This window comes from Anopheles coustani, chromosome X (assembly GCF_943734705.1).
Source record: "Anopheles coustani chromosome X, idAnoCousDA_361_x.2, whole genome shotgun sequence".
Taxonomy (NCBI): domain Eukaryota; kingdom Metazoa; phylum Arthropoda; class Insecta; order Diptera; family Culicidae; genus Anopheles; species Anopheles coustani.
Genome location: NC_071290.1, coordinates 6,653,799 through 6,675,201, shown reverse-complemented (window position 1 = coordinate 6,675,201; position 21,403 = coordinate 6,653,799). Strand labels below are relative to the sequence as shown.

Sequence of the window (21,403 nt, the reverse complement as noted above, 5' to 3'; positions counted from 1 at the left end):
ATTGCTGCTGGCTGATGCACCGCGCACGTGTGGACCCAGCTTGAGTCTTTTCTTATGCTTTATGCTGTCAAATATGGAAAACACAGTGAAAAATGAAAACATTAATGTTATGCCGCAAACACTGGTTGAAATTGAATATTGGTGAGTTAAAAGATAAAACTTACATTAAAGGATCTTTAAGTCTATTTATACTTTTCCATTTCTACACAATATCCCGATAGTAACATCTGCAATTCGAAGCCACAGTGTCTAGAGCTCGCAAGCATCATTCGTGAGCGAATACCAGATGCGGAAGTCGTTTGCCGTTCCGGAAGACGGGGCTCGTTTGAAGTGCAGATAAACGATACATTGGTGCACTCGAAGCTTAGCTCGCTCGCTTTCCCAGACTATGAGCAGGTTGTGAAAAACGTTCAGAACGCCAAAGAAGGTCGTCCAGTGCATACTGTTGCCCAGCAACCAATCACCGATTGCGTAGTACAGTAATACGATATGCAATAGCACTGAAGCAACGACAATGCATTAAATGCATGTACCTACCAGATAGTAAGGTAGAAATTGTTACCGTTAGTTGAATTTTTACAATAAATTAAATATTTACTGATACAAAACAGCCAAACGAAATCTAACACAAACGTAACAGAACGAGGGTGGCGAAATTAATTTGCTGTTTTATTAAACCTGTTACCTTTTATCGCAGGTAAGTAACATATCTAGCTAAAGCTTCGCAAAACCTACCCTCTAAATTTAAATATTTCTATAAGTCTTAAATGCCCTGTCGTAGTTAATCTTTTTAACGCGGTGAGAACTTGTTGTATTGAAATAATAATGCAGTCAGTCGGTAATTTATTTTAAGTGTATATTTATGTTTATTATCCAACATCATGGTACAACCAATGTTGATTGTTAATTGTCACTACTCTTAAAACGTCTCCTGGTAATCTTGATCTGCGTGATTGGTACTAAATGGTAACGAGGTGAAGATAAAACTGCTGCAACGATCGTTCGTATTTAATGTAGTGAGTGCTTTGCGTTTATTCACAGCGATGAATCCTAGTATTTTGGTAGACGTCCAGTTCGCCGTTATAATGACACCTTGTACTTTAATAGAAATCAGTTAACGAACTGAGCTGGATGTACAAGACTCTATAATTTAGGATTATTGCTCTTCAAATGCTATGTCCGGATCGGGAAATGCTTAAGGGAGTGATAAGGAAAACCAAAACACAAAATTACTCGAAAACTGTTTGGTTCGGTAACTAGTTGTTGCTGTATTCTAGGATTATTACATGCTTATAGTCTTCCATCGGATGACGGGTTTATGTAGAAGCTTTGGTGCTTTTAAAACCTAATAAAAAAGGCACATATTGGTTGGCGTGCAATCGATTGCGTTGAACGAGCCAATAGACCAACAAAAATAGACAAAAGCCACATATTTTACAAATACAAAACATAATAAACGACTGAAAAAAAATGCTTATACGTGGTGGGTGGAGGGAGGGCGGCTTTTTGGGGGGTGCTTCCTCGCGCCAGTGCACTATCATTCCTAATTTTACTCCTTGCTGCGAGAGCGCAGCCACAGGCAAAACAAGGCACCGAGACGGAAGAGTACGATGAGTGCGAACAGGCAGATGATGTCGACCGTGAAGTCTTCTACGCGGAAGTTAAATGTCTCGAGGATGATCTCACCCGACCTTGGGCAGGTTACGTTGGCGCGGGTGCAAGCGATATCACCGTCGACAATCGTGCTCCACTGGTTGATTAGCAGCGCCTCGTTGGCGTACCGGAACCAGGAGAGGTAGGACAGATACTTGAAGTACGACGGAACCGACGCGGAGTTGAGAAAGAAACCGCCGAAGATAAGGAACGGAATGACCACCGGTGGCCCAACGGAGAGCGCCATCGAGATGGATGAGCTGGCGCAGGATATGAGGTAGCCGAAGGAGGTGGACACGTTCGCAACGAGCGTCACGATGAAGAGCGTTGTCAAGTAGTGGGTGGCTCCCGCCTTCAGCCCGATCATCGGGTAGGTGATCGAGGTAAAGACGAACGGGACGGCAATGAACAGCGGCAGCTCGGCGATCGTCTTGCCGAGGAAGTAGGTATCGACGCGATACAGACGGGAACGCTTTTCTCGCAGGAACACTGGCAGCTCGGCGGAGAACACATTGATAACGGCAAACACGTTCTGGAAGGTCATGTTGGTGAGGAACAGGAAGAGCGAGCCGTTGATGTTCATCACGCCGTCCTGGTCGAGTACCTGGCCAAAGTAGATCGATCCGATGAGGGTGGCCACCATCTGAAACAAGATCAAACATGAGTCACAAGTCACCCACTGCTCACGATGATGCCGTATCACCTACCGCCGTCTGCAACAGGCGCACTTTAACCAGCATCGGGTCCTTCAGCACGCTCAGCCACGATCGCCAGAGAATGCAGTAGAACTGGGTCCACCAGCTCGAACGGTAGCCGGTACTACCGACGCCCTCAGCCGGTCCCAGGAAGTACGGCTCATCGGAGCCCGTCTTACCCGACACCGCCGAAGCCGTCTCGAGCACGTCGCGTGCGATCGGGCTGACCGCGAACGAGTCGCAGATCTTTTTGATCGTTTCCCGGCACTCAACCTCCTTGGCCGGAGCGATCGCCAGCATCTGTACGTAGAAGTCCGCTGGATTGTAGTTCGGTGGGCACGGAATGCCGAGTCTGTGCGCGAGAGAAAGCTGTTGAACGAAGGATGCGCCAAGGATGGACGGAGGCAGGACAACTTACTGGGAGAAAAACTCTGCCGATTGGTAGGGCGAGCCGAGGAACGCCACCCGGCCCTCCGCCACCAGCAGTATCTTGTCGAACAGGCAGTACAGCTCCGACGACGGCTGGTGAATGGTGAGGATGATCGTCTTGCCCTTCATCGCCATCCCCTTCAGCACCTGCAGCACACTGTGGGCCATGAAGGAGTCCAATCCGGACGTCGGTTCGTCGCACAGCAGCAGATGTGGATCGGTGAGCGTTTCGGAGGCGAACGCGAGCCGCTTGCGCTCCCCACCCGACAGTCCCTTGATGCGGCCGGGCGCACCGATGATGGTGTCGGCGCATTTGACCAGCGACAGCTCCTGCAGCACCTCCTGCACTCGGTGCTGTTTCACGCTGGCCGGCACGTCCCGTCCCATGCGCAGCAGGGCCTGGAAGACCAGATGCTCGCGCGTCGTCAGCGACGGGATGAACAGATCGTCCTGCTGCACGTACGCACACCGCGCCCGCAGCTGCTCCGCGTTCACCGGCACCCCGTTGAGGGCACGGACGGCGATTGGCGAGATTTTCACGCCCGGCGGCGAGCGGAAGGCGAGCGCGTTCAGCAGCGTCGTCTTGCCCGCCCCGGAACTGCCCATCACGGCCAGCAGCTCGCCGCTCCGGGCGACACCGGTCACATTCTTCAGCAGGTGCTTCCGCGGGTTGAAGTCCCGGCGCTGGCGCGAGGTGAAGCAGTGGCGCAGCCGGCTGCAGAACGGCTCGCGCGATTTCGTGTCGGTCGGCGCCTCGCCGAACACGTCTATCTCCTTCCAGGTGTACGTGAGCCGCTCGTGCTGCGGTATCTGACCTTTCACCGAGCCGTAGCTCTTCGGCTTCCACACCTGTATCAGCGTCGCCTTATCGTTCGTCAGCGTTGTGTTGATGCCATCGTCTTCCAACGATTGGTCCTGGTAGCTGCTCGTGCTGTAGCGCTGTATGGGTGTAGAAGAAGCAAGCAAGAATCTGCCGTTAACGCGAGTGCAATCCAGTCGCGGCACAATATCATTGAGCCACTGTCAACCACTCCCTTGTCCTCCTTTCCTCCTCGAAAAGGGAAGAGCCAGGATGCGGGCTAGTACGAACTGGTTGAGCGTGACAAAGTAAGGCTCAAGCGTGGCACAGGAAAGGGGAATCGGAAGTAGCAAATAGGGACAGGTTTGGGGTTTTCCTCCCCCCCCCCAGCTGCCAGAGTACGGCACGCGTCACAATTACGTATGAGGTGACAGGAAAGTAATAATTTGTCGACTCGCAGCTCAACCTCCACGTGCACTCGTAGATCTCGCGCTGCCTCCAAGCGAGTTGGCCCCCACCCCGGGGACAGGCGGAGTTGGACACGAAATAGTCGAAAAGGATCAACCCAGCCAAGCCAGTCACGACACGTGTGCAGACAGAGAAAGAGAAAAACATAGAAAGATCTACCATTACATTCGATCGTACGAGCGCAGAGTGTTTTTCGTCGGGTTCCTTCGGGAGCTATTTGGGCAACGTTGGGCAACCGCTACGGCTTGGTTGCATTTGATTCACGCCGAGTCGAACGGTTGTCATATAACGCGCCCGATAAGGTAATGAATGAGGAGCCAGCGAGAGGGAAAAAAAGGCTCTCTTTAATCTTTTAGAACCTTTTTTACTGCTGTAGTCTAATTAATGGCTGTGCATAATAATGAACAGCTAACGTTCCCTTGGCAGCAGGACTTCCTGCTTTAGCCTGCCGATAGTGACTGCTTGATGGTTTTTTTTCCAAACCATCGTAACTTCGGCCGAAGAACGAGTGTTCACATGTTCACTGCTTCCCCCCCTTTGAAACCTTAAATCAATCGAAAAGAAAAGGAACTCAATGACAAACCTCACCAGAGAAGATGAGAATTCCATTGGAATGTATGCTTGAAACCGCTAATCTATCTTCCCCCATCAAAACTTTACACTTTCCTCGTCGTCTGTGTACTTCTTTTATTTTCATTTTAATGCGTTAGTTAATCGAGTGTGAAAAGTGTATTATTTTTCTTGTATACTTTCGAATGTAATTAAGATTTTCGGCAATGTGTTTCGTTAATTTACTTTTTTTGTAATAAAAGAAAAAGGAATATTCTACAGTACACAGTATGTTACAATAAATTGATAACAATCTACCGTATAAAAGCATTTCATCCGTACGGAAAACGAGTAATGAGAAAAAAAGGAAACGAGGTTGATTTTTCTACGAGCATTGCTTTGCCGAGCTTGCAATTTGGTAGCTCATTATGCTGGCAATCACCTAGACAGCGAGTCTCGATCTTCCAATCGCTAGCCTGACTCATCTAAAAAATATTCAATTTTCGATCCTCGCTGAAGGAAAGTGATCTTTTCTTTTTTATAAAGCATGACGCTACCGAAACATTACCAGTTTCTCTAACTTTAACCAAACTTTTAAATATAATGGATCTCTGGAATATGTAATAACAGTCACTTTAAGAGTTTTAAAATGGTTCACTTTAGTCACCCCGAACCAATAGCCCGAACCAGTCGTCTTGACCTACAGACATTTCCAGTAGTCCTTCGAATGCTGCACTTGTTCGGTAAATTTGATATGCTTTAGCAAAAAAAAAAAAAGTAAAACAACCACAACAAAATCAGCAACGACAAACGTTGCAAAAATATGGCATTGGTTTGGGTGGAAACCACAAAAAAAAAATAAGCGGTGCATTCCACCAGCATTCCGAGCGGGCAGCAAGCAAATAAGAGGGCAGCACATTGCGGTTTTCGTTCAATACTACTCCGGGTGCTTCTCGTCCCACCGGGTGGCTTTACATTAATGCTGCCAGGTGCAGTCGGCGAAATGATTCGCGAATGCCCTGGTAGCATACGACTTAATTAAACAAATTTGTTTTTTACTTGGTCCGTTCGTCGATAGACTATCCACGTACCGGTTTGAAAGAAACGTCTTGTCTTAAACGCAAACCACTGTGAGCAAAAATGGTACAGTGAAGCTAACAGGAAAGCCCAAAACATACGCAGCGAAGCACATGCTCTCATGTCAACTCAAACTCAACACCAACCACGACCAGAATCTCTATTGGTTTAACATGGTTGTCTTTGTCGGCAACGAAATCGGGTTTGAGGCCGCTGGCAGCGAGGCGGCAGTGTGGGAAAACCTACACCGGCTGGACCCGTCCGCAAAGGAAAACATACAAACTCTATCGGGCTGCAAGAACTACGCCGGCACCGTGTTTCACCGCTGTGTGCCTTCCTAGCATAGGTGCCTTCCGTCGCTTGGGGTGTGAATTCGCCTAACCGGAGTTTCCACTTTCATGACGATGTTTTCTGTCTGGTGGCTGTCCCCCTACGCCGTCTGCGTGTGTTAGCTCACTCGATCAGCTTTGTCCGGGGTCGTCGGAACTGGACATCGATGCGGCCGTTCACGCCGTTTGGGGGGATTACTGTACTGCTTCCTGTCTATGAAGTCACCGCACCATTGCCGCATACGAAATGTTACAGTGGCGGAATGAATCCAATCGATAACCGTCGTTTGCTCATTATCTTTTCCTCCATTCGTCTCTGGAAAATCAGTGGAAGATGTTCATGCGTGTGTCCCAACTGATTAAATCTAGCGCCAACCACGAACGCTTATCAGTTTCTTAAGAGATTGGTAAGTCCCAGTGCTGGAGTTTTTCAAATAATTCTTAAGCCATTGCCAACTCACGAACATGTTTCTATCAAATTGCGTTGGCTACCATGCATCATTACAACCACTCCTTTGGGAGCTGATGAAAAACAACGTACATATGCACAAATGAAAGGTAAACCATTTTGATTGTTGGTCAAGAGTTTGGAAACAATATTCTCACACGAATACGTTCGCATCAAAATATGTTTATTTGTTCCTTACTCGACCAAGAAGAATCCAACCCAACAGTGGTGCCTGTAATCAGAGTTCAAAACAACGACTGAGTACACTTTTGACCTTACGGGCTACTGGGACTGCATCGCTATCATTCTTCGCTTTGTATGTGCCAGAGCGCTAACCTACCCTAACGTACAAGACTAGAACAGTCGAGTTGTGAGTTTAGGACAAGGTGTCATCTATCAAAGTGGTACGATCCTCTGCTGTGGTTATTCCTAACACGGAATACCACTCGAATAGGTGAGATAAAACTATTTTTGCAAACTGTACAACTACAGCCACTCCGTTTGACACACAGTCACGAAAAGTGATTCTGGTTCTGTAATTGCCCAACTGACTGAACGTTATTTATTATCCTGTTCGTCAGAATTTCGAAAAAAGCCAGTACTCCCCTACTTAAATTTTAGTTCATTTCAAATACAGCAACTTACATGACCTGTTAATAGCACATTCAAAGTAGGCGCTGTAACGCTACCCTCCCCCGGTCGAAACTATAACAGCCCGATACGCGTGACATCTTCGGTTTGCCGGTGTTGTTGGGCTTCGTTATGCCTCAACGCACACCGTACCGCTTGGAAACCGACGCATCGGTATGGCAGCGAAAACGAAAGTCGGTCGAACAACAAGTCGGAGGGTGCTTGAGCCTTCCTGCGCTAGTTTAGTTTATAAAAAAAAACGGATGTACCTCAGAAAACTACCGGAAACGATCTGACTAATGGGTTTTACTAAGAATGTAGTTAGGAAATAAACGAATGCCTCACTCTGGTACGGATTTACGGTATTGTTTTACATGGTTTGTTCAATTTCATTTCTGAAATTCATCCATATATTCAGACTACAATTTCACCGTATGCTAAATTTTCTCCTTAACTCCAACAACTATTATTATGACTTCATAATACTTCTTGGGGATCAGTAACATCCAATACATTTTACAGCATGCGGTTTGTAAGTTACATCAATCCACTTCTCAATTTCGAACCGGACATATTTTACCTGCTGCTATCAAAACGAGAATGCTTGTGAACCTCGGACTTACCCGACTGGAGCTGATAGTGGATTTATTCTCTCCATCCCCGTACTGGTCATCGGTATTGATTGTCATGGTATTATTGCTGCTTGATTCCGGCTGTCTTAACGTAAGATATGATTTCCACGATGACTGACTCGTTTGCCACGGAGCTACAAGTCGCTTTTTAACCTTGTAGCGCTTCGGTTATGAACCGCAGAGGTGAACGAATCTTCTGTTGGAAATATGTTGTTGCTTCTGCACTGTTCCCTGCAGCTCTGAACTAGAGGCTGTGCGTCTCAAACCGTTGCGTTTTCTGCAATAGATTGTTCGAACCGATCCGGCTGCAATTCAACACTGGAAGTAAAAGACACACAACATTTGTTATTGCACTGTGCTACAGTAGCGGCTTATACCATCATGAAACAAGTGTAGATTCATTCCCATCTTCACTTCTTCAGGCCCTGACCACCCAGACTCTTGTGTATTTCTTTGCGCGATTCCTCTTATGTGCGCTCGCTATAGCCCAGGTCCGTTATCACCCTCAGTGCTTTCCGAGTGTTTTCTGGTCGGCTCATTAACCTTGTTAAAAATCCAAAGGCTTGATTCTAGTTTATTTCGATCCAAGCGCGCCCATCAGCTTGAGTCACATGTTGTTTACAGTTTGATTTGAACTCTACCTCAACATCAAAAATGTTCTGCCACGCTGGTTTTGACAATGAAGAGAACATGGCCATTGGTACTACGGATTCCCTGCATTTGGTATATGGCTTCATTTTATCATTAATTCACAGCGCTTTTCACGTTGTTCCGATCATTTTTACTTTAAATAATCGCACTTGTCTCAATCTCTATTGCACGTTCAATCGCAAAAGTTTTGTTCTATTTTTCTTAATTCAAGATGATCGTAAATTAATGATTAATTGAAAAAAACCAAGACCTCATTTCTTGCGCCCGTTCGCGTGGTCAACATTCTATTCCTTTTAACAATCCACCGCTTCATCATGCCCGCCCAACATGACAGCACTCTTCTTACAACTTTGTTTCACAATCAGCATTAACTTACTTCTAACCAAGCCTTAAAAAAAGGTTTGTTTTTTTAGTGTTCGCTTCATTTGCGATTGAAGCTGCATTTAATTCGAACTCGAGTTCCGATTAGTTTTGTCGTGGTCTTCGTTTTTTGTAATTAACTCTCTGCTTTTACGTTTTATGAAATCCGTGTTGGTACGCTACTGTAATCGAATCCAAAACGACAGCAAAAACATAAGTCAAATAACACGATGTCTGCACTGCTTCAATTGACATTCCAATGCGCGAATTGACGAAGAAAAGTGAAATTGAACAGTTTGTGAACAGAGACGTTTGGTGTTTTCATTCGTTTGAAAAGTTGTACAATATAGAAAACAACTATACCATGTATTCTTTTACGTTGTTGGAAGCATTTTGCATTAATGAACCTATTATTGGACCACTTTTACTAAAATTTACACACTGGAGGAAAACATCGTTAAGACCGAGAAGCTTAGAAGCGTACACCTTCAAGAGACCTAAGAAATAAAATTTCCTTTGAATTTGAAGTAAAGTTGGGGTGTAACCTTATTGTGTATTGACGCGTCACGATTATTGTATAAATTGTGTAACTAAATATTCTCTGAAGCTAGGGAAGCCTTGAACATGCAATCTCTTGTCGCGCCTGCAAGAGCTTACAACTTTGTTTGTTTGAACGCAACTACCTGGGTAGAAAATGGAGTAAGGTTCATTTTTACAAAAGCGACATGTTTTCACTCAGAACCTCTAAATAGCCTTAACGACTTGTTAAAGCACAGTTCGACAGATTCTGGCGTTCAGGCTTCGATTTCTTTATGTAGGGGGAACATTTTTCTACCATAAAACCATTCACATTTACCTTAACAGTACTTATTGCATGCCTTGCAATCAATTTCATAATACTCTCCGGAATTTTGTAATCCCTGGCAAAAAGGTTATGCGATCGGGAAAAAATTTCAATGGTTTTTTTCTAATTTATTTTGTTAACTGCCTATTAAAAAAAATGAAGAACCAAACATTTCGCGATAAGAGCATGCGATACTGATTTTGTCTACTTTTTAGTCCTAGTTTCTACTTTCTTTTTTTTCTCGAAGTCATCGGATCGTAGACATTTTTAATTATCTCTCGACATCCTCTTTCTCTCTTTGCTTCACTTGCAGGTTGATTGGTTGAGTTGTATCGCCTACGGTACCAACAATCATGGTGGAAGATGAAATGATTTCAATCGATCGTTTGATTGGATGACGTTTTCTAAGCACAGTTTCCGAGGACATGTTCAATGTTCCTCATATCCTTGAAGCTGGACGGGTCTCCCGCATCGTGTAATCTATATGTCGTAGTGTTTTTTACAATGGTTCTGCACTTTAACAAAATTTTCCGATGCGTAAAATGCTTTGGTAGACGAAAGATTTTTTTTCTTTTGTCGAGTCTTTGATATGTTGGAGTGCTTGCACTCGAATACACTCACATGTTCGGTATAACGTTCGCTTCAGAACTGTACTATTTAGATGTAATTATATTATATGCTTTTGATAAACCCTTACACAACATTAAATCAATCTAGTTTTTAATGTGATCCACTCTTTCACGCACTTACACTCGAGGGTCGCAGGCTACTTAGACTAATTCGTTCTCGGTTCGTCAAACGCGCGAAAGGAGTTCGTCGAAGGACAGGCTTTTGCGATACACACGGCTCCTGCGGTCAGTACACACTACCACTCCTGCCAACGATCTATTCAAAACTGAACGCAGATTGCCCGAGCGCCGGGAAGGAAACTGAGCATGGGATCGATAGATCGACAGCATGGGCTGTTTGTGTGATGACGGAGGCCAGATAACGTAAAAGGAACAGTACAGAAGCTCACGCATACAGCAGTATAGTATTACGTCCGTCCTAACTCTTAAAGGCAAATGTAGGTAGAAAATAATTTTCGTGTCAATCGCTCAAAGTGAATTTATTATTGCAGGAAAAGGAACTAATTTTGGATTGCAAAAATTCAAATTTAATACAAAAACCACGTACTAGTTTATGATCGTTTCTTTTGAAACGGGGGAATCAGGTCATCCACACAGTTCTTCCTTTATCTCAATTCTTTCTTATTCAACTAAAACTTTCTACACTTTCGAATATCGGTAGTTGGATCCTCAGTTTACATCATTTCACGATCGGAGTGAAGTTATTATGTTTTGATAATTCAAAAAAACATTATTAACAGACATTTGCGATAAGACACGATTTGTTTTATCGAATTTGGTCATTTAATTTATTTACATACTACACCTGACATCTTAATTTTACTAGGATCCTATATGATACGTAAAAAATACATTTTATTTCCGTTAAAAAATCCTGAAGAACGTGAGGTTGGTATCAACATATAGACTTCAAGGGTTTCGTTCCCCTACATTGTCTAATGAGGGAGACTAGATGTGTAGGTAGGGTAAATCGGAGCATAAAGCTCCACTTACTACATTTGTGTCTTGAACGAAATAAACTAGAAATGTATATATTGCTGAAATCTTACTATATGAAATTGAGAAGAAATAAAATAGAGTTCATTATGAACATGAAAGCTCCACATACAAGATAAAATTGCGCAAGACTGAAATCTCAGTTTCAATCAAACATATCAACCAACATCACGACATAGAGCTTTTGTAATCGGGTAATTAGATATTTACACATCCGCCAGGTCATTAGCCAAAGTTATACGCATTAATTGGTAGGTAAAAACTGCTACCATGCTAAAAAAAAGACGTTCCATCAAAATCCCCGAACATTTCGAACTGATTTCAAATAAGAACCGAGCGGATGGTCTCAGAAATTGAAACATTTCCTCAATTTTGATAATCCGAAGCACGGTGACGCCTTACTGATGCCGATCAATTTCTGCAACGGACTATCTGGTTGAACGAGTTCCTTCCATACTTTGGTTTTATTTTTTTATTTATGGGTTGCTACTGCGAGCACATCATTTGTGCCAAGTTTTTGATATGCGATGTCCGTGAAAAGCTATTGAATTATCGACCGGAATTATTATGTTTACCAGAATAAGATTACAAACGTTAGTGCTTATCGTCGATCTATTAAAAGTATGCCGCGCGCTATCAAAACCTCTTTAACTCAATAGTGAAGAATGCTTCTATTACTTATAGCAGGCTTGAACATTTCGCTGAGGCAAATTTTGCCTGTACCATTGCCAAGCTACAATATAACATTCCCAATATGTGCCAAAACACCATGTAGTAAAATCTGTTAAATGATACGTTCCCTCAACGTCGTTAAATATAATAAAGTTAATCCATTCTAATGTTTTTCAGCAAGCTGCAAGCTTCTATAATAAATCTGGGTGATTGAGCACGGTTTATAGAAGTTTAATATCAAATACGTCATATAATGTAAACGGTTAAAAATGGTTCCCTATTTTGGAATGCATGCGAACTCCAAACCTTTCATTTTTCGGATGCTGTGGTTCCCGATTTATTGACGGCCGGCCGGGCTAAACGCCGGTGAACGATGATGTCGTTCCCGATGTGTTTTGTGCTTTATTTTGTCGTTTTTTTTATATGACATTGAATATGTGTCGTTCATATAAATTCTTTTCGCTTGCGTCACATTGCACAGCAACTAGTACATGTCGAGACCGTTCGACTCCCAGTTGGTCGAGCATTCGATGGATTCGGCGGAGATAGGCCGACGGTGTTTTGTCTGACCGACGCCAAACACTGTGTAGGCGGCAACATGTGGCTGCTGCTTAAGCTCAGGTAAAGTATCAATCCAGAGGTTCACGACCGAATCCAATCAACGTTACTTGACGGCCTCTCTCTATCGTTCGTTCTCGTTGTATTTTTTAAAATTTTCGCTCCAAAATCCAATTTTTCACACACATTGGCAATGTGTATGATGGACGCTTGGGGCTTGCCCACTTGGAGCAACCCCTTTTCTACCAAAAATATTTTTCTTTTTATTCTTTATAAGTAGTTTATAGTTCATCATATATCATTTTCGTAATGTTTAAACAGCTATACGTATATATCATATATATATATAATATATATATACGAGTGTTAGCTCTCGGCACTGACGGAAACCTTCGTCTTTTTTATATAAACTATACTGTATACTCTCTATCAAGTTTTTTTATTTTCGCTGTGAAGTATGATAATTCCTTTGGCAGGCTGTGGTGGTGGTGGCGGTAGGCTTTGGACCTGCAGTAATTGTTTCTTTTTTAGTTTACTTTCCTCTGCACCAAGAAGGTAGTAGCTCTCTCACCGGATTTCGGTTGCCGCAAGGAAATAAAACATAAAAAATATTCTTATAAAACCCCCGCTCATCTCTACCTATCTTTAGTTTAGTCCCTGATGCTGTCGAGTGCAGTTGAAGTTACTTGCGCTTATCCCTTTTATGTTTCTCCAAATCTAACACCTCGAAAAGGGGTTCGTTGCATATCCGGGTACATCGCAATTGTTTGTGCCTCTACAAAAAGTGCATATTTTGCGCTTTCCTTTTATTTCAGGAAACATTATTTATTTAACCTTTGAATTCAGTGTCTTGCATAGCACTTAGTGTCGGCTGGACTTTGGCTGCTAACACCATCGCGCGACATGCTAACCTATCTTGATATCTATTCTATATTTTTAAGTTGTTTTGTATTCGAAAAAGAAATGTGCGCACCTATAACGCTAAATATGGTTCCTCGTTCAGCAATGTGTGTGTGTGTGTGCTTTTTCCAGCGTCTTCCTTTCCTTAACGCTAACATATTCCTTCTCCTCTAATATGTGTTTGGCATGTAGTCCATTGTACGTTGATAATAAGCAAATTTGCAAAACTAGGATAATTGGATGGTAGGAGATGTAGATGGTGGTCTGCAGAGAGTCCGTTCCCAACCCATCTTGAAGACGCATCTTATCTAAGTTCAGTTCGGTTCCATGTTATCGGTTATCGCTAAGTTCGTAGAGCAGTTCATAAACGCTAAGCTAAATAGTCTATGTAACTGTTTTACCACGGTTGCTATGGATAAACTTTTAAATTGGTTTCTTCCTTATTTAGGTATGTGTTTGAAAAGTAGAGCGAAATAAAAAAAAATACAAGATATCTTATATATAAATATTTTTTGTGCGTTTTTTGCAACTAGACAGCCTTATATAAAAAGATTTCAATTTTTAACGGAGCTTTGCAATCAAATTCGAGCGAAACTGAGAAAAGAAAACGAAAGATAATAAGGAAATAAATTCGAGATTAACTCCGCATTATCCTTAGATACAGAGAGACAAAGGAAGAGAACTTTAAAAAAAATTCTAATCTATCTGTTAAGACAAGACATTTTTTCAGAATATCATCCAACCACAGCTGAAAGAAGCGGGTTGAACCATTTGTATGTTTTGAGCCGCCTTTGGAGAAAGTCCCCACAAAGTTATTTTTAAAATTGCAGCTCGTTTGTGCATACTTCTTTGCTTTAAATTCTACACAGCTTTAGTTTGTGTCGCTACACCGCTCTTTCAAGGACCATCCCCTATCATGGAAGCTGTTTTTGGGCTAGGGATTTGTACCGTTCAAATACATAGATGCAGACATCCAATCTAGTAAGCGTTATCACAGCACAGCACGTGCAGCAACATGCATCTCACACCACAGCTAATTTTGCAAACAACCTAATCGAGATTCAGAGGCTCACGAACCTGATTCTTTAGCGATCGATTCGATAGATAGTTTTAAATTTTCTACAAAGAATTTGATTCCTGGTACAGTTGTTCCGTTTGTTTATGGCCTTTTTAAGTGCAATAAATTTTAACTTGCAAATATCTCTCGCAGACAATTTTTACCTAAAGTGTTTAGGGCTAAAGTGGACAAGAATCTTCTTCTTCTTCTTCTTCTTCTTCTTCTTGGCGTAACGACCTCTTGGTCATGCCTGCCCCCGCGTTAAGGGCTTACGAGACTTGTTTCCCTGTTGTACGTGGATAGTCAGTCCTCTCGTACAGGGGAAGGTCCGGTCTCGGTTGGGATTCGAACCCACGCCGTCGAGGTGGTGAGCCCCGGCGCTCATGGGCCGATTTTCTAACCGGCGCTACCGCTCGGCTAGCGCGGACCCAAGTGGACAAGAATTTGCACTTTGAATAGGGTCGTCCTTTCCATCTGACATTTAAACATCTACACATCGGCACTTTGAAGCATTTCCTGTTGCGTGGTAGCTGTGTTAGACATCACATTGTATGGTATATTGAAACATCTTATCATCATTCTCATATGTTTGCCGCTTCGCCAAGAAAAGTGACGATGGTTGTACCCTTTCCACGTCCGTCTTAATTCATATAAAGTTCTTCTTCGCGGAACAGGTTTTTTTCGAAATCTTGGGTGATTTAATGGCGCTTGCTGATCATATACGGTACAAACCGGTTTATCCTTGCTTGTGTTGCAACCAATATTTCAACTCCTCTGTGTGCGAGGAGTGAACTTTAATTTATCATTTATTGAGCAAAGTGATTATTTAATCGTGAATTTATCTTTTTTCCGGGACAGACAATTTCAATTTCAATTTGGAACTGGATAAACGGGTTTGAACAGTATTTTGTTATGTATTGTATTCGTTTTCTGTTCTTAGGATATTTCCGCTTATATTAACATGCCTCTTTTTCGCTTCGATGGCTTTAACTTCACTTTCCGTGAGTAACGTGCAAGGCTTATGTCTTTTCTACATGCATTCTACTGGCTATTTTGTTTCGGTTTGGGTTTTCATTTGTTTTGTTTTTGTGCTAAGGCCTTAAAAGATCCTGCATCAAGGCCGAACCACCTACTCGGAATCGCTGTACGTGCCGCCATTGGTGTGGGCTATTTGGCCGAGATGACCGTTGGAGGTGGTGGCATGGGTGGAAAAATGTGGCTGCTGCTGCTGACTTGGGCACGATTTGGTTGGCGGACTCTGATAGATGTTGAGTGTACGCGGCTCACGCCCTGCTGCATCTAGGAAAGCCGGTTGCTTTGGCTGCGGCTGCTGCTGATGGCCGACCGCGGTTGATGTTGGTTTGCGCTTGGCGATGGGACGCCGCAGCTGATGCTCCTGGCGACGCTTTCCGGCCGATTCCCAGTTATTAGCATCGACTATTGGGACGAGCCTTGGGGAGGAGGGTGTAATCCGCAGCCAGTTACCCCCGTTTCTGGTAACCACGTGCGTCGGGGGCTCATCATCCTCGATGGTGATGAACGCTTCCGGCTTCTGCTGCCGTCTGCCCGTTGCGTGCGGGTACGGGTGTGCCGGTTTCGGCAGCGGCGGAAGTGTTCGTGGTATCGGCAGTCCCGCCGGTTGCTTCTGCTTCGATGGACGAGATTTGCGGGGCTTCTTCTGCTCCTGTTGCTGCCGCGCGACGATCGGTGGTTGGGGTTCGGGCGAACGCAGCTGGTGCTGGTGGCTGGCGGCGTTGGCGAGCTCGCTCGGTGTCGGATACTCGGAGCCACCCGGATCGAGCTCCGTATCGCTGTCGGCTGTGCCGTTTTCCGCTCCGGCATCCGGCGGCACGTCGTAGCACACCATTGGTGGAGGCGGCGGCGTGTGGCGTGGCAATAATGCCAAAAAGACGTCGCCAACCTGCAGCTGGGTGCAGCGTAGGTTGTACATGCGGTACGTTCGCTCCGGATCGAACGACGCCCAGCCCTTGTTCGTGACGAAAAACGGATACTCGATGGACGTCTCGATTTCGCTCTGAAGAAGTGCAAAAGCAAAGATAAAAATAATGATCAGCTGACAGAAGTGATTGCCATATTATGTAAATAAGTCAAAGATTAGTTTACATCAAATACATGCTGTACCGATAAAAACCTGTCGTTCGACTATAGCAAGGTTGAATAACAAATGCAAACATAAATGCAGTGCTAACGAGTGGCGAGGGGCAAATAACAGACCTGTAGTTGCTCGTTGTCGTAGGTGAACGATACCAGCAACAGCGCCAGATTCGGCCCGATGATATGATCGGGTCCATCCGGGACGAATCGGGGTGTAATGGCACAAGTGACCGCTTCGGTCATTCGCAGATCGGACGAGCGTTCAGCCGTGCTGATCAAATCCTCTGCACGAATGTCCTCGATGCGCTTCCGATCGCCATTGTCGAACTCGACCATCGCACCGCCGATGAACGAGCTGTTCCTTTCCGGATCTTCCACCGGTATGGGATCGGCTAGCCTACAACAAGGTAAAAGGTACGTAGAAAATTGGTAGAAGTACGTATAAACAACAAGGTAGAAGTACACTACTTACTGCAGTGTGAGACAAGGGCCTCCATCATTCCCGAAGGTGAACGGCGGATCGATATAATGCGGCTGGGAAGCGCTAACCAAGCCAGCGGACCCGTTTGGTGCCGTGCGCGACGGCTCGCCGGGTGAGGTGCGAGTGGCGAAGGCGCGATGTTTCATCGGGCCCTCCTTACCGCAAGGAACTTTAAACTCTTGTTGCTGCTGCTGCAGCTGTTGCTGTTGCTGCTGCTGCTGCTGCTGTTGCTGCTGCTGCTGCTGCTGTTGCTGCTGCCGCAGTTGCTGCTGCTTCTGCAGTTGCTGCTGGACATACTCGTACCCGGCGGCAGCCGGTGACATCTGGCCTCTCTTGCGTTCCCCAGCATCACTCCCAGCTGCCGCTCCGGTGTTCACGGAAAGGTTTGTTGGCACGCTGAATGATCCTGTTTCGATTTCCGGTGAACGTCCGGTGCGAAGCACATGGTCATGATAGGCCGCCGTCGTCGCCACCATACCACCAAGCTCGGTACACGCCATATCAAGGGCGGACTGCGCTTGCCTATGGAAATGATCCACATGTCCCAGCCGGCCACGACGGGGTGCCGAGGTGGAGCCAGTGCGCTTGTTGCGCTCCATCGCTAACGTCTCGGTGCTTGTTTCGTTCGGCTTCGGGGCGGTTTGCTGTTGCCTTTCACCCATTATGCGCGCCAGCTCCCCGAGTGGGTGTGGTTCCGGTGGTGGCGGGGGGTCACCGTCGATGACTGTACCATCCCGTGCCATCCCGTCCGGGAGGCCACCCGGAAACCGATGCGCTGCTTGCTGAGGGTAGTGGTGAGCCAAGGCTCCATTGGCCGTCAGCCCCGCGTACGCCATAAGTGCCTCGACCGTGTTCGGCATCGGTGGCACTGTGGGCTGCTGGGTAGAGTTGAGCGGCCCGGCACCGGGCGGCGATGGCAGCGTCATAACTGGGGCAGCTTTGGTCGCGGTTGGTTTCGGTGGTGGCAAGAGCATACCTCCACCTACACCGTCATTCGGGGAAAGATTGCCCGCGTGCGAAGTCGCCACCACTTGCTGCTGCTGCTGCTGTTGCTGTTGTGTTGGTGGTGGTGGCGGCAAAAACTGTCCATTGTCTCCTGGAGCTCCGGTGTAGGTCGCCGGTTCCAGCGGGCGATACGTTGGTCTACCAAGCACCCGACTAAAAACATAGTAAATAAAACCATTAGATATAAGCTTATCAAAATGATCCCTGGAAATGAAACAAGGACTGTAAATTGACGTCTTTGGATGGAACCAGCATCCAAGATACATAAAAGATACATCACACCAACCAAGCATTGAAAAATAAATCCATTCCCCAAGCTCTTTGTTTTGGAAGTGCTCCTGGGTATAATGAATTGCATATCGATATTCTCTAAAAAAAAAGGGACAATACCGATGAAAGAAGAAAGTTGTTTAATCTTTTTAATTCCAAAAGGAACAGTTTACATCCCATGATGTGCCTTATGTGGCTAGCTTTTGATTCTTATTTTAACAGGTTTGGAATCCGTAATGAAGTAAGAAAGCATGTTTCCGGAAAGTCGTTATCGAGGTTCACGAAAGTGTGACAAAACACTGACACTCACCTGTATGGATAAATATCGTAGTTGGGCGTTGGATAACCACCGACAGTACCGAGCACATCGAGAGCCGATGGGAAGAAGGACATCCGAGGAGTGGGAAATGTGTAGCGCTTGCAGACGTCGATGCAGGCGGGGACCTTACTCTGCGGAGGCGATACATTCTGGCGCCGCTGGGCTTGCTGCTGTGCTTTGTATTGGGCTTCGAATTCGTTTAACCGCTGCTGATACTGCTGTAGACGGTGTGCCTCCTTTTGCGCTTGCTGCTGCTGTTCGTGGAGTGCGCGACTCTGCGCGTTGCTCTGCGTAGGCGATACACTCTGGTGCTGCTGAGCTTGCTGCTGGGCTTGCTGCTGGGCTTGCTGCTGAGCTTGCTGCTGAGCTTGCTGCTGTGCTTTATATTGAGCTTCGAATTCGTTTAACCGCTGCTGATACTGCTGTAGACGGTGTGCCTCCTTTTGCGCTTGCTGCTGCTGTTCGTGGAGTGCGCGACTCTGCGCGTTGCTCTGCGTAGGCGATACACTCTGGTGCTGCTGAGCTTGCAGCTGAGCTTGCTGCTGAGCTTGCTGCTGAGCTTGCTGCTGAGCTTGCTGCTGTGCTTTGTATTGAGCTTCGAATTCGTTTAACCGCTGCTGATAGTGCTGTAGATTGTGTGCCGCCTTTTGCTGTTGCTGCTGCTGTTCGTGGAGTGCGCGACTCTGCACGTGCAGACTTCCGGGTGAGATCTGCGAGCCCAGCACGTCCTGGATGGGACTAGTCTGTCCCCGCGGCAGTTGCTCTGGGTAGCCGGCCCTTCCACCGCCTGCGCCGTCGATGTCGTCCACGGGTGAACGGGACGATCGGCCATTGCTACCGACGGCCAAATTGACCGGACCGGTCTGCGGTGGTGACGGGGTGGCCGACGGTGGACGCGGCGAATGATGCGGACCAGGGCCGGTAGGCGGCGAATCGCCGTACTTCAAGCGACGCTCGGCACTCAACGACGTCGGTATTCCGAAGCCTCGGTTTTCTTCATATCTACGGTACGAGAGAAGAAATGTACAATCAAAAATACGCTCCGTCGAAAACAACTCTATAAAATGAACGATAAAAACCGAATGAACGGTCACGCCACTTCTCTGGCGGGTTGTGGATGTGACCAACGTACCGTTCCTTTGGGAAGGGACGCGCGAATTCGTTCGCTATCGGCGTCATAGTGTGGGCCATGGTGGGCGCGCCTAGCAGCGGGGACAGCACGACAGCTCCGGGCAAAGGCATCTGACCTAGGCCCATCCCCGGCGGCAGCATCGGATGTGGCGGGTGTTGATGGTGAACCCCTTGTTGCTGTTGCTGTTGCTGCTGCTGCTGCTGATGCTGGTATGGGTGAGCATGGATATACTGATGGCGATGTAGGTGCTGGTGATGGTGCCGCGAGTAGGCCACCCGGCCCGGCACCGACGGTCCCAAGCTCTCGACCGCCGACAGCATGCCCGGCTCGATTGGGGTGGACTCTTCGCTCGGTGAACCCGCCCGCTCTCTCTCTCCCCTTCTGTCCGCGCTGAGCGACGCAGGTGTTCTGTCTAACACTCTACCTCGCTTCGCGTCGGCGGTCTGCTTAGACACGGGGCGCATTCGCCCGGAAGCTGCGGATCGCCGCCTTATGATTGCACCGCCAACGTTGCGCTGGCAATTCCATTCCAGCCAATTGCGACGCACCAACTTCCCACACCAGGCGCGCTTGTGGGGGTTTACTTCTATTTATTATCTATTTATCGTCGTAGGTGCAGCATGGGATGAATAGCACACCAACACTCTACCACGCCGTTGTACCGGTACGTTCTCAACCAGAGCAGAAGGGAGCACTTTGCACCTGGGTTGTTAGGAGGATACACCAGATTTCTGTAAGAAAAACAAAATAAAAAAATTAGTCTTAATAATTATAATGCTTTGCTACGTGAAGGGTATTTGTTTTTCGTGCTTTTGAACATCAAGTAGTACCATCAACAAATTCCTCAGTGCCATAAAGGAGAATTGTAAAACCAAAACATTTCGATACCGGTGTATAAGTTTTTGCGTGTATCATAGAAAATAAATCAACAAAATAGATTTAATATATTTCCAGCGACATTTTCTGCTCTTCTGCTCTTGCAGTTTTAATGCTATATTACTTTTGTAAAGAAATTCTTCATCCTCGAAGCAGAAAAGGCTCAGATGGAATTGTTATGGAATTGTTTTACCTTCTTTAGTGATCACATGAACTACGATTGCGGAGTCGCATAAAACGAAATGTATTTTACTTGTGAATACTATCTAGTCTGAAATGAGTTTTTTTCCAGTCGTGCAATTTTGGATGCGATAAAAGGTATGCAACCCACTGTGAAATAAAATAAAATATCAAAATGAATGTTGTTTGCGATGAGTTAAGCAAGCAGGCATAAGGAGAAGGACCCGGTCGAGGCTCAAGGTCGTGTTCGGGGAAGGCATTCTCGAAAAATCATCCCCAACCCCACCCCCCTCACCGCCGCAAACCGGCGTTCCCTAGCAGCCCCCCAGCGGGTCCGATTTTTCCGACAATAGCCGCCAATCCCGACTGAAAATCTCACAGCCACACACACACACACAGCAGTAACGCGCCCACATCACAGCGAAAGAAAAAAAACCCCCAAGGAAGGACATTCCACAAGCGCCACCGCCAGAAGAGTCGAAGTAAACAAGTGAAGCAACAGGTAGCAAACGAGTTCCGCGCGAGTAAATGTCCTTTTCCGCCTTCGGATTCGCGTGAGTTCCTACCGAGCCCGGTGAGTTCCGGTGGGCGATAGATGGGGGAGTTGGTTGGAGGTGTGTCAAAGGATGCGGCACGGCGCGACGGGCCC

The 21,403-nt window shown here is 46.1% G+C and overlaps 3 protein-coding genes across 3 annotated transcripts; 1 reads left to right on the top strand and 2 right to left on the bottom strand.

Annotated features, from left to right (window-relative positions):
• The first annotated feature begins 80 nt into the window (after positions 1 to 80).
• On the top strand, positions 81 to 603 carry LOC131269233 (migration and invasion enhancer 1). The gene is made up of 2 exons (XM_058271576.1): positions 81 to 141; positions 222 to 603. The coding sequence occupies exons 1-2, from the start codon at positions 110 to 112 to the stop codon at positions 481 to 483; spliced, it is 294 nt and encodes a 97-aa protein (XP_058127559.1). The 5' UTR covers positions 81 to 109; the 3' UTR covers positions 484 to 603.
• Positions 604 to 1,271: 668 nt separating this feature from the next.
• On the bottom strand, positions 1,272 to 10,463 carry LOC131268660 (protein white). The gene is made up of 5 exons (XM_058270899.1): positions 10,315 to 10,463; positions 7,701 to 8,027; positions 2,767 to 3,716; positions 2,361 to 2,700; positions 1,272 to 2,296 (listed from the first exon to the last, which is right to left on the bottom strand). Exons 2-5 carry the CDS (start codon positions 7,764 to 7,766, stop codon positions 1,550 to 1,552), a joined length of 2,103 nt encoding a protein of 700 aa, XP_058126882.1. The 5' UTR covers positions 7,767 to 8,027; positions 10,315 to 10,463; the 3' UTR covers positions 1,272 to 1,549.
• A 1,788-nt stretch (positions 10,464 to 12,251) lies between these two features.
• LOC131268914 (histone-lysine N-methyltransferase 2D-like) lies at positions 12,252 to 20,018 on the bottom strand. The gene is made up of 6 exons (XM_058271212.1): positions 19,699 to 20,018; positions 18,558 to 19,568; positions 18,127 to 18,130; positions 16,964 to 18,024; positions 16,612 to 16,888; positions 12,252 to 16,411 (listed from the first exon to the last, which is right to left on the bottom strand). The coding sequence occupies exons 1-6, from the start codon at positions 20,016 to 20,018 to the stop codon at positions 15,506 to 15,508; spliced, it is 3,579 nt and encodes a 1,192-aa protein (XP_058127195.1). The 3' UTR covers positions 12,252 to 15,505.
• Between the last annotated feature and the right edge of the window lie 1,385 nt (positions 20,019 to 21,403).

What these genes read in the sequence shown, in the direction of transcription:
- LOC131269233 (XM_058271576.1), top strand. Translation starts at nt 110, where the DNA reads ATGCCGCAAACACTGGTTGAAATTGAATATTG. An exon ending in CTGGTTGAAATTGAATATTG is followed by an intron (nt 142 to 221) that starts GTGAGTTAAAAG and finishes ATATCCCGATAG; the next exon opens with TAACATCTGCAATTCGAAGC.
- LOC131268660 (XM_058270899.1), bottom strand. Translation starts at nt 7,766, where the DNA reads ATGACAATCAATACCGATGACCAGTACGGGGATGGAGAGAATAAATCC. An exon ending in TCGGCAGAGTTTTTCTCCCA is followed by an intron (nt 2,701 to 2,766) that starts GTAAGTTGTCCT and finishes TCTCGCGCACAG; the next exon opens with ACTCGGCATTCCGTGCCCAC. An exon ending in TGCGCCTGTTGCAGACGGCG is followed by an intron (nt 2,297 to 2,360) that starts GTAGGTGATACG and finishes ATCTTGTTTCAG; the next exon opens with ATGGTGGCCACCCTCATCGG.
- LOC131268914 (XM_058271212.1), bottom strand. Translation starts at nt 20,018, where the DNA reads ATGCTGTCGGCGGTCGAGAGCTTGGGACCGTCGGTGCCGGGCCGGGTG. An exon ending in CGTCCCTTCCCAAAGGAACG is followed by an intron (nt 19,569 to 19,698) that starts GTACGTTGGTCA and finishes CTCGTACCGTAG; the next exon opens with ATATGAAGAAAACCGAGGCT. An exon ending in GGCCCTTGTCTCACACTGCA is followed by an intron (nt 16,889 to 16,963) that starts GTAAGTAGTGTA and finishes ACCTTGTTGTAG; the next exon opens with GCTAGCCGATCCCATACCGG.